This window comes from Podarcis filfolensis, assembly GCF_964270895.1.
Source record: "Podarcis filfolensis genome assembly, chromosome: 8".
NCBI lineage: Eukaryota > Metazoa > Chordata > Lepidosauria > Squamata > Lacertidae > Podarcis > Podarcis filfolensis.
In genome coordinates this window covers 19,416,693-19,428,961 of record NC_139611.1, presented here as the reverse complement: position 1 = coordinate 19,428,961, position 12,269 = coordinate 19,416,693, and the positions used below count along the sequence as shown (strand labels likewise).

The following is a 12,269-nucleotide window of genomic DNA, read 5'->3' as shown; positions in this document are numbered from 1 at the left end:
GTCTCCAGATCTGGCTGCACTGAACCTTAACAATGGTTCCAGCGGAGCTTCAGACCAAGACACCCTGGGCCCCCTCCCGCACCCGGCCACGCCTTGGCCCTTGGGACAAAGCTATCCTTACCAATACCCCCTTGCCCCTCCGTGTTTCCCGCCGGCCTACCAGGACCCAGGCTTCAGCTATGGGAGCGGCAGCGCAGGGAGCCAGCAAAGCGAAGGTAGGTTCTCTGGCGTGTGCATCTCCCCTTCCATGATTTCCATTCCTGCTGGCCGTTTGCTTATTTCTTCCCTCTCCCCCACCCCTTGGTTTTGTTTTCCTCTCTCCTCTTCTCATGACTCCCTTTGTCTATCATGCATGGAATCGGTTTCTTTCTGCTGCAACGTGAAGGAATTATTGTTTTAAATGAGCTTCCTGCATAGATTCTGTGACCTGGTTCACATTAAATGGCAAGTCAAGCCGTGGTTTAGCATATGTGAGTTAAAGGCACAGGTTCCTGGAGTGAAGATCCCAGCCACAGCAGTCCTCTCCTGATACTGCTGCGCTGCCTGGAGCTAAGCCATGGTTTGGTGTATATGGTTTGTCTTGCTGCAGACAAACCACAAACCCTAACCAAGGTTTGTTTGGCATTTACCACTTGTGCTTTGTTTGAAGTGAAACAAACCATGAGCCCAGGCTTGAGCATAACACTAAGTCAAACCATAGCTTAGCCCCAAGTAGTGTTGTTGCAATAGTAGAAAAACAACTACCAAACTTTTAGAAGACAACTGAAGGCAGCCCTGTTTAGGGAAGCTTTTAATGTTTAATAGGTTATTGTATTTCAGTGTTCTGTTGGAAGCCGCCCAGAGTGGCTGGGGAAACCCAGCCAGATGGGCAGGGTATAAATAATAAATTATTATTATTATTAGTAGTAGTACTAGGGAGTTCAGTGGCCATGATCTTAGCCCAAAGAACCCACATGTTTGTACGCTCATGCTAAGCCATAGTTTGGCTCAACATTACCTGCAAACTGTGTCAGTGTCTCAGCTTTCTGGAGGAGGGAGTAGAGTTGTGTTGCCTACGTTGATGGCCAGATACAAACCATAGCAGCATTTTAAAAAAAACCCATTGGTAGCGTTAGTATTATACGTTGTTAGGCTCCATGCAAAAATTAAAACGGTCCCTCTCCATGGGCCTGATTATAATCTAAAGCAAATAGTCACAGCAGAGTCAGTAATTTAACATTTCATATCTAAAAATAAGCATTATTTTTGGTAATGACAGATCAGCTCTGAAAAACAAAACAAAAGGTGAGGTGGGGGAGAGAGAAAGGGAACTTGGATATTCTGGCTGTCGCCTGTCCAGCCTACCGCATTCCTGTTCAACAAAGACTCGTTTAAGTTTAGTTGCTGAAACAGTGAGTTGGGCTGATTTTTAAGGTTGCATCTGCATCATTTAGAAAATATTTTGAACTTTGTGCGGTGAATTTGTACAGCCACAGAGAATGCCTTCTCCCAAGCCAATGCCACCTTGAACTTCAGAGGGCAGTGGAAGTGCCAAGCCACACTCACTCTGCCTGCTGAGGTTCACACCTGAGAGGGTCTGTAGGGAATGTTTGGGGCCTAAGTCATTTATACCTCCTCATATGAGCATCTGAAGAACGGACTTGGCAGGAGACTGGACTAAGCAGGTTGCTATGAGGAGAGATGTCCTTTCTTGAATTCACAGGTGCAAGGGCTATGCTATAATGGGCGCAAATATATCTGGGAAAGTGGGAGCAGAGAGCATGATGGGGGTAGTGTGTTGCTTTTCCCTTCACCACCTTCTGCCTAATAGTGCATTGCTGCTGTGGCTGCTGCAGTTGTGTGTCATTTCACTTGAAGCTTTCCCCCCTTTTCTTTTGTAACTGTTATTCCCTTGTTTTGTCCTGAGCAAGCATTAGACTGAAGGATTCATAAAGGAATGGCTGGGACTGGTAAGCGTCTCACACACCTCCCTTGAAAACTGATATTATTGCTTCATATATAGCATGATCATCTAGATTCTTGTGTCTTCCCCCATTCTGAAACTCTTAGCGTGTCTCTCCTCCCCATGCTCTTCTCTCTGCCCCTCTGTCCTTTTTGTTTCCTTTTGAATTATCCTGGGCTGCCCAGCCATCTGAGCTGGGACAGCCTGCAGAATAGGAAGCAAAGCTTTCACTGGAGAGTTCGGCTGGAGTTTCCCCAGGGCTAATCAGCAGATTGCAGTTTACAGGGTGTCAGATTCACTTAGTAAGCAGGAATTGCTGAAGTTCTTCAGGACCTTGGAGAGCTCCATTGTGAAACAGACCTTGCTTTGGATGGAGATTTGAGTTCCACTGAGCAGCTAGATGGCAAAACTGAGAGCTCTAGATCTGCTCCCAGTCTGAGAGCTAGCAGGAATTTAAGTGGACAGAATGCTACCTTCTGAAACTTCACACATTCTAGATGGAATCTGCTTTCTCTTCTGGGAGTTTATTGAGGAGTGATGGTCGATAAAGGGCTAGAGCTGCGGATCCTAGAGTCCTTTCTTGTGGAGTGTACACACTCAAGCACACACACAAACTCTTTCTCTAGATCAGCCTTTCTCAACCTGTGGGTCCCCAGATGTTGGACTACAACAAGGCCAGAGCTCAGGGATGATAGGAGTTGTAGTCCAACAACATCTGGGAACCCACAGGTTGAGAAAAGCTGCTCTAGATGGTTCACAGAATGCTCTTCCCATGGTCTGGATCTTTGGCCAGCTTGAGGGCTGTTGAACTGTTGAGACAAGCTTCTGCTGTCTCAGGCATCGAAGATGGAGAACTCATTGTTCTTCCCTTGCCTGTGTGTGTGTTTTAATACAGTATTTTGGATACCCAAGTACACAGAATAACTTCTTGCAGCTTGCAATGACTCTCTGCATGAAAGCAATTGCAGCCAAATACAAACTCTGTGTGCATGCCTGGTCAGCAGCTATGCTTCCTGGAAAGCCACTTTTGATTCTTCTAATAGCAAACTTGGATGGTGAGTGCCAACAGGAAAGTAGCTAAGATGAGGCCGCTCAGAAACAAGAGGGAGGTATTGGTACATGCAGAGGTATCCCAAGGATTCCAGAAGTACCAAAGACCAAACCAGCCACCCCACACATCAAAAGCAAACAAACAACTTACGAGGGCAAATCCTCCAAGAGACTTGCATGGCCTAGAAGACTGAGCATGCTCTGCAGTCATGCAGCATACAGTGTCCGTTGGAGAAATGTGGAAGGCCATGCTTAGAGGGAGTGGCTGGCTGGAACCCTGAACCCAAGCTGGGCTTTAGGAGGGAGAATACAGTGCAGCATTTGGTTACAGGTCCCCACTTGCAGATACATGGGATTTCAGGACATTTCGAAATAAACATTTGTGTGAATCTTTCTGCAGGGTTGCTTTTTGTTATTGTTACGAAACAGAAAACACCCTTTGCCTTTGCTTTTTTTTTTTTTTTACTCCAGCGTGTTCCCCCCAAAATTATCACTTCTCCTCCTTTTTGAAAATGTTGCTGCGTTGCTTCTACGAGGCTTTCGATGTAGTTTCTGGACATCCATGCATGACAAAAAGTTACACCCGCTTCTGCCCCAGCAGTTGTGCTCACCCGAGTCCTGTAGCCATCCATCGCATGCGAACCTCGTGCGGGATCATATGTGTCCTTGCTGCTTCATCTGTTATTTCTTCTCCGCTGATCGGCAGGCATCGGTTGGAAGCGTGGGCAATGTGCCACTTGTGTTTCTTTCCCCTTCCACTGACCCCCTTCCCTTTCCCTTCCCTCCTTCCCCCCAGGAAGTAAAAGCAGCGGCTCTAACCGAAGCAACAGCGAGAAAAGCCGGAGGACCCTGGCTCGGGATAAGGACCACAAGTCAGCCGGCAGCGGCAGCGAATCGGATCCCACTGCCCGGAGCGGGGTAGCAGGGAGCGTCCTTCGGCGCGAGCGGCCGGCCAGCCAGCTCAGCCACCACAGCCGCGCCTCTGCTGCCCCCAGCGAGAGGAGCCCTCACAGCCGCCATTCACACGGGCCTCCGGGCGTTCCTCCGCTCTGCAGCCTCCCCAAGCTGGGCCCCAAAGTCTATGGGACAAGTGGGCCCCCTGGGGGTCCCCCCGTGCGGGAACTCGCCTCCGTCCCCCCCGAGCTGACCGGCAGCCGCCAGTCGTTCCAGAAGGCCATGGGCAACCCTTGCGAATTCTTCGTTGACATTATGTGAACAAGAAGTGCCTTCAAAAGACTCTTGTGCGGAGGGTTTGTTTTCTTGGGGTTCCTTTTTTAAGTTTGCAAATTGACGCTGGAAAAGAAATAGGGGTGGAGACAGAGAGATGGGGGGGGGGGAGTTATTCGGACTGTCCTTTGCATGTCACGCCTTCCTGACTCTTGATGTTTGCAAGCAAACGAGGAACAGAAATCCTGGAAACTTAGATATCTGCAAATCAGTGGAATCTTTTTTTTTTTTTTAATTCTCCTTCTGCTTCCCCTACCCTGACCAATGTGATTGATTGGTGTTCTCTTCACATACCCTAATGAGCTTTGGTATCTGTGGCATCCTCTCCCCAGTGCAATTATACTGTGTTCTCAATCAAGAAATAGCATTTTATATAGTGCTTTTAAAAAGCAACAACACACAATTCTCCAGTCATGCATATTTGCACCTTCTTTTGTTTTTTGTTTTAAAAAAATGTTCTGGTTACTTTATTTCCATCTGGGGGTGGGGGGACCTTTCTTCTTTTGCTATGAAAAGGACAGTGCTAGCCAGTAGCCATAAAATCTAAGGTGTGTCTGCAAGTGGTGCATTATGGGAGTCCTGTATCCAATCATAAGTGAAGATCTGGCTCTGTGCCAAGGTTTTGCTTCCTTTCTTCATTTTACTATTCAGGCCTTGTTTGCACGCTACATGGTGCCTGGATCTACATCATGTGATTGCCCTAAAAAGGGGGAAATAACTCACTTGGTAGAGAGTTGGGCACTTTGTGCTTCTCCCTCCATGCACTTCTTCAGGTTTGAATTGTGCACTGGACTTCTCCAAACCATGAAACTACGAAGTGTCTGCCAGTTACCACAAGCAGCTGGGCCAAGAGGTCTCCTGTCCACCTTGGGCAAGTCCTGCTCCTGCCTCCGTTGTTTGCTCATGCTCGCTGTTTCTTGTTTCTCTTTGCTAAAGGGAACAAGGGAATCAACCTCTCAGCTCTGCTCTCTTCTCTGTGGCATCAGCTGCTAGCATTTGCTTTCCCCCTGCACTGAAGGCAAAAGCAGCTGATGCCAGAGAAAAGGGATTCAGTGTCCACCTTGCTTTCCGTATAAGAAAGCAGGAATAAATTCAGCTTGGCCTTTCATTACACCCAGTGGCTTTTCATCTAAGCGTTTGCAAACAGCAAAATCTGACTCTGGTTACATACCCAATTTAAAACAACGACCGCACTGATAAAAATAAATGCGACAGCGACTGTCACGTACCAATAGAAGCTGATACACACAAGAGTCACATGGGGCTGACAGACGTTTCTGTTACCACCTGCTTCCAAATTTGTATGCAGGGTAGAGGGGGAAATTCACTACCTGTTCAGTAACTTTAAGCGTCAAAATGCACCAGTGCATCAGAGACAATTACATACTTGTGATTTGTTAAGAATAGAATAACCCCAGGACCACCTTGAAGGATTCGCAAGGTTGGAGAGGCGTCCCTCAGGAATACTGCAGTGATGGGATACATACCCTGTTTAGAGATGGCATTGGACTCAAGTGGTCCCAGTCCTTGGATGGGAAGCTTGAAATGCCAATCAGATGTAGCTGTTTGTGTTCTGACCATTGCCAAGCAAAGTACGGACTTACGGCTTGAGCAATTCCCCATATCTGTGTCATAGACCTGCCACCCAAATGAGAATGGGAAGCAGGGGTTGTGTGTCACTTGATATACCGTACTTTCCTTCACTCTGTGGTTGACCTAGGTCAGGGACAGAGAATCTGCAGCCCTCCAGATATTGTTGGACTGCAACTCCAGTCATCCTTGATGTTGGCCATGCTGGATGGGGACTGATAGGAATCAGACTCTGAAGAACTCCGGTGGGAGACAGGTTCCGCAACCTTGCCCTAGATAATGCTGGATCCTTTTTGAAATTTAGGATTGCAAAGTGGGTTGCTTAGCGCTTCTTCATGATCTCTTTCAAAAACCTGTACAATGTATGTGGATGTTTGAGGTTACTACTGTCTTGCAATAGCTGGAGGTAGTGAAAATCACTGAGTGAATGAACTTGAATAAGCTGGCTTTCCCTTGGGAGGGAAACCACTTAAACTTTGCCCAACCATGTTACTGTTTGGACAGTTTCACATCTCCCTGGTGCTGTTTTCACTTCTCTTTCTGGAGCAGGGTTGGGTGAAATCTGTGGTCTTCCAAATGTTGCTAGACTCCAGCTCCCATCAGCCCCAGCCAGCATGGTCAGTGGTCAGAGGTGGTGGCAGATGTGGTTCAGCAACACCTGGAGGGCTACAGGTCCCCCATTCTTGTCCTGGAGTGACAACCAGCTGCCATTCTTGTTCTGCATCTCTGCTGGGCTGTTGTTGTAGCACTTCATATAAATGATGGGCGTGAACTTCCAAGATTGCCGCCAAAGAAGATCAAAAACAGGCATAAAATTTTAAGGGTGGTGAGAGTGGTTTTGAAAACCTGTGGGGGTTTTTTCCTGACATGAAAGCATACATACATACATTTTCCTGCATCTATGAACAACGGCCACAAAACCACCAAGAACAAACCAGTTCTAGAAACATTGGAGAAAAGCTGAGTGTGGTTGGTGCCTATTGGTTACTCCCCACTAGTGACACCATGATCACACAACACACACCTCAACTTTGTAAAAATATTCCTGACTCTCTTTTGGGGAGGTGAGTAAAGTGAAAGGTGGACAAGTATTGAACGTTATGTGAGTGCTGCTTAAAAAATAAATTGCAGAGCCAAAATGCCCACCTGATTCTTCAGTAAGATGGACAAGGTATAGTGTTGATATAGTATTTGATTGGCATGGAGTGTCCATGTTCTAGGCAAATGAGAAAGGTGAGATGCAACCCCCAGGTTTACAAGTTGTTGCATTCTCTGTCACATGTATTTTATCTGTTTTCGCCCTATTTGTTTCTTCCGGGCGATTTGAGATTTGAGCACTTAACTGACCGTTGGTTTTATAAGCTGTGTTGATAGCACTGAGCCAGCAATACTTTCCAATGTGTGCTGTGTGCAAGCTGGCCTGTCTCTTTATAGCTTGCTCATCAGGAGGAAAAGGGGGGGCGGCCTTCTCATTCCACATCCGTCCACCCTCCTCCCCAAATACTCATGTGGACTGCTGGCTGTCTTCTGTGAGGGCCCCCCCCCTTTTCATTATTAAATGAGTGTTTTCCTGTACTTTGAGCTACAGCATCCACAGTCTGGCCTGGTGCAAATGCTGGCGGATCGCTGGACTTAAGAAATGAGAATGTTTTGCACACAGCAGCAAGCTTTTTGAAGTGTCAGAAATGTTGGTCTTTACCATTATTTTTTTTAAAGTCCTTTGCAGTCCTTGGACTGGTTGTAAGAAAGAGAGATAGGCAGGTGGAATGAAGGCAGACTGAAGTTGGTGGGGCAGTGCCCCATATGTCTTCATGAACTAGCTTCTACTGTGCATGAGGGTGAATGAACCCAGTACTGCCCTCCTCCCGGGTTTGGCTTGGTCATTTTGTGTTCCCGCTCTGGGAAATGTAGCTCTACAGTGGGGAATGGGAGGGTCTCCTAACAACACACCCCTTAAAAACTACAGCTGCCAGAATTCTGTGGGGGAAGCTACGCCTGTCTACAGTGGTATCACAGTGCTTTGAATGTATGGTGTGGATGTGGTCTCTCCTGTACCCACCCTCGCTTCCGCATCACTTAAGGGTTTTGCTGACTTCCAGTCCACATGCTTATGTTTTCAAGCTCGGCTTCTCAGCGATGAGAGCGAAAACCTCTTTAAAATGCTTTTTTAAAAAGCTGAGCGAGAATGCAGAATTCTATGATCTACAAAACATGGCGCACTTGCTTGGCAGTTGAGTGCAATGAATATACATGGCTGTGCTTATCAAATTGACAGGAAAAGGTGCAATTGCTACTATAGCAAACTTCTGCAGCAGAATAAAATTGCTAGCACTGAAATTTCCAAACTGGGCTGGAGCCGTTTGGATGGCTACTTGTGTGGTGAGAAATAAATTAACTAAAATAATTAAGCGTGTTAATGTTTCTTGGCGTCATATGAGCAAATGTACATTGTCAAAGAGTTCCTGTAGCAGCCCGCAGGACTCGCTGGAGGAGGAGGGTGCTCACTGGCTATGTGTGAGTTGCCGCTTTTGGCTTCCTTCCTTCCCATCAGCCTCCACTGGTCTTGGGGCATTGATCCATACACCTAATTGACAGAGGCAATTGCCCAAACCCAGTGGAGGCTGATGAGAAAGAAGTAAACTAAGACTACTGACTCATCCAGAGATACGATGGGGAGCCTCGGAAGGCAAATAACTTGTGCATTGGAAGTGGCTTCTTGATCCACACACCTAATGGAGAAATGCCATCGCAGAGCTCACTGCTTTTGGCTGAGGATGCCTGTTGCATCTCTGGATGAGAAAGATCTCGGCTTTCCTCCTTCCAAATAGCCTCCATTGGGAGCATGTCATTTTCGTGCATCTCCGCATACAGCGTCTAGCTCCCAAAAAGGAGAGGCAGCAGAACTGGCCTGCTGTCACGGGAGGTTGCTTCTTATGTATCTGCATAAGCTGCTGTTCTGGGCTTTTCTTTTGAATTAGGAGGAACACCCACATCGTAGATAGAATTGTAGAGTTGGAAGGGGACCCCAAACGAAGAGACACTTAAAAACAAAGCTTTGGGCAATGGTGAGAGTGACTGCAGCTTTCTGCCAGCTTGTATTAAAAATAATAATAATACATGGAAGCATCACAGCTATCAGAAATTTGGACAAGGCTGTGTTGGCACTTCTACTTTGGGGTCATGTGGAATAGCCTCTATATGTTTCTCTGTCCATTTTGTGCGTGTAAGTTAAAAATGTCAAGCCAGTCAAAATGACAAAGTGTTAGCAGGTCTGTGCTTTTGGATGTGGTGGCAACAGCATGCTTTGTGAGAAAGGCTGTGACATTATAGTGACAATCATGAGAACGGTTCTGGTTTTTTTTGCAATCACCTATTTACTCTTCCCAACACTCACTCTCTGTCTGTCTCTCTCTCTCTGCACAACTGCACGCTCATCTTTCAACTGTTTGGAGTTGCAGTGATAGCAATCTCCCCCCCCCCCCGGATAAAAATAATAATCTTGGGAATTGTGCTTTTGCAGGGCATCCATGGGTTGTCTCGAGTGCCAGCCTTCCTCAGAGTAGACCCATTGAACTTAATGGGCGCGATGAACTTAGGTCCATCAATCTCAGTAGGTCCACTCTGATGGATACACCAGCCCATGTCAGTTTCCTGCCACCGGCTCCACATCTTTGGTTTACAGTGGCAGGGAGAAATCTCAGAATAATGTAAAGCTGCCTATCTCCAGCTCAGGCCATTGCTATATCTAGCCCAGCGCCGTCTGCTCTTACTGGCAGCAGCTCTCCAGGATTTCTCAGCACAGCAACAGTAAGGGACTGGACACCCTGCAAAGCACTTTCCCTGCCACTGTGGTTATTCCTCAACAGCTGGTTTCTGGGGAAGGTTAGCAGCTCAGTGGCAGAGCTACTGCTTTGCATGAAGATTGCAGCCTCAGTTTGCAGATTGCCGGCTCAATCCACCAGCTAAGGCTAGGAGAGTTCTTCTGCCTGGAGAGCTGTTGCCAGTCAGTGTAGTAGACGGTGCTAAGCTGGATAAAGCAGCTTCCCATGTTCTACCAAGTCAGAACAAGTAGATGCACTGCCTGTTCTGACTGGCAACAGCAATTCTCACCAGGGTCTGTGGTCTTTTCCATCGAGCACGTGACCATTTTTAACTGGAGACGCCAAGGATTGAAACTTGGACCGTCTGCGTGCAAAGCTTGACCACCGAACTGTGGTGCCCCCTAGCAGAGATGCTGTCATCAGATGCGGTGAACTTGCCAAGGGCTCCTTCCTAGGCAGCTCAGCTTCCTTGCAGACATCCCAAAAGAGATGTTAAGAGTCACAAATCAGTTTACTCTGAGGGTGCAAATCTCGGAGAAGAGGAGTGCAAAGACCACCGTTTCTTCTTGTGGATATATAGTTAAATGGGGTTACATCCAGTCAAGGTTTACTGAAGAGTAGACCCATTGAAATTGATGGAACTATGTTGCGTCTTGTGCATTAAGTATAGGGGTAGGGTCTTCTCTTGAGTAAAACAAACATTGGCTACAACTTTATATCTCCAGTACTTACGGCAAAACTCACATGAGCAAGCGTTTAGAATAGCACAACTATTTGCTTCGTGAATCGTACAATCTGCAACACCTCTGTGGATAGATACAGGCATAGACACACATAGATAATAAAATGACACCACCTGTGTAGCAGGGGGCAACCTTGCAACAGTTGTGTGGGCCTGTTAGGGATTCTTAGAAGCCTCCAATTTCCAAAATAGCTGTTAGGTTGATGGCAGGTGTAACATAGGTAGCTGCCTTAAGTTGGCCCAACCCTTTTTTAAGGGGGTACATTGGTCTTCAACCTTGAAAATGGTTCACCCATGTTAAAAATGGTTCACTTGCTGTGTCCCTGTGGTTCTGTGCTCTTTCTACACTCTTTTAGAGTGATCCACCCCTGATTGTTTAATCTGACTGTAATTGGACAAACATGCCCCACTGTCTTGTCATTGACCTTTGGCCAGTCTTGCTTTTGTTCCTGTTCTGTTTTCAGGCAGATCCACACCATCTGTTTAAACCACATGGCTTCCCCCAGTCATCCCTGGGAAGTGTCGGTTCCCTCCCAACAGAGCTACCATTCCTTAACAGATTGAGGTTCCTGGGATTCTTTGGAGAAAAGTCACGTGCTTTTAAATGCACACCCCTTCAGCTCCCTTGGGGTCCCTTCCAACTCTACAATTCTATGATTCTATGCCAGGGATTCTTTAGCTGTTATTCTTGCGTTGTAGGATCTATGAACTTTGAATGGTGTGGATCTGCTGTTAATCCACTAGGTGGACTCACCCCTTGGCTTTTTTAAAATTTCGTTTATCTGGATTGTAGTGAGTAACTTCAAAAGAATGATTTTAATTCTAATCAGTGATTAGAAAGATGTGTAAAGAATTTATGTACAGTAGAGGAAAACAATTTAAAATAAATGATTTTAAGTAATGACTGGAGGTGGGGAGAATCTTTACTCCCTATCACTCTCAAACGTTAACTGTCCTAGAACTGGTTCAGTTCCCAAGGTCAACCTTTGGGCAGTGTGAACCGTACTGTTTCCCCATTTTACATGTCTATTTCATAATTGAATTCTTTCTTTTTTGTAGATATTGTATTAAAATTCAAGTGTCTGTATAGTTAATATATAGCAGCTTATGTGTAAATGCTATTTTAAACACTAAAAAAAGCTTTTAATTTTTACGTGACAAATGCACTTTCCTGTCTTTCCTTTATTTGTGGTGATACTTTATTTTGAGAGGTATGTGTGTTGTGTACTGTATATTTCATATTCTGTAAGCACCGTAACTTATTCCTGGCTGGCAGTCCAATCTTGCTTTGTCCTGATGCAGTTATGAGTCTTCTTCATAGCCCAAGGGTTCTTCTTCTTCTAGTAATCAGGGGATTGGTGGCTGGTGCCTATTGGAACTGGTAGGGCAGTAGTCAGGGAGACAAACAGTAGGTGGCGCCAGAGCCAACTCATTCTAGTTTTGTCCTCATCCTCCTACTCCCTGCTGAGTTCTAGGAGGAAAACACTAAGCTTAAAAAGGAGGAAGCTGACAGGCAGGACCACCCCCTTCAACAGGTTGTCAGGTGGGGGCTGGCTTAGGGCTGGCTGAAATTGGTGAAGCAGTGGCCCATTTGCCCCAAATGGATTAGGGAATCAGAGGGCATATTAGGCTATGTGCGTGCCGCACCTCCGATTGTGTCTCTTGCAGAAGCACCTTTAAAGTTACACATGTAAGTATGTGAAGTCCCAACACCTTCATCTGCGTTGTCATCCAAACCTGTCCCAAAGGCTTGGGTCAAGTTAACAGCATTGCACACCTTTTTAAACCACCCAAAGCCTATAGGCAAGAGACAGGAAATGTTCGATTACATCCAAATAGATCACCGTGCATTTATTTGTGTGCCGCTTTCCTTCGGAACTGTGCCCAAAGTAGCTCA

General features: G+C 46.3%; 1 protein-coding gene across 4 annotated transcripts in view; it reads left to right on the top strand.

Moving 5' to 3' along the window:
* DVL1 (dishevelled segment polarity protein 1) overlaps positions 1-12,269 on the top strand; it is a 129,955-nt gene that overhangs the window by 84,147 nt on the left and 33,539 nt on the right. For 2 of the 4 annotated variants that reach the window (XM_083628679.1, XM_083628680.1), the window contains exons 14-15: positions 9-215; positions 3,789-11,534. In XM_083628679.1, coding sequence (XP_083484805.1) covers positions 9-215; positions 3,789-4,207 — 626 coding nt within the window. In that variant the 3' untranslated portion in view covers positions 4,208-11,534. Of the gene's footprint in view, positions 1-8; positions 216-1,910; positions 1,950-3,788; positions 11,535-12,269 lie in introns of those variants that run through there. The other 2 variants (XM_083628681.1, XR_014551628.1) reach the window with 2 other exon arrangements.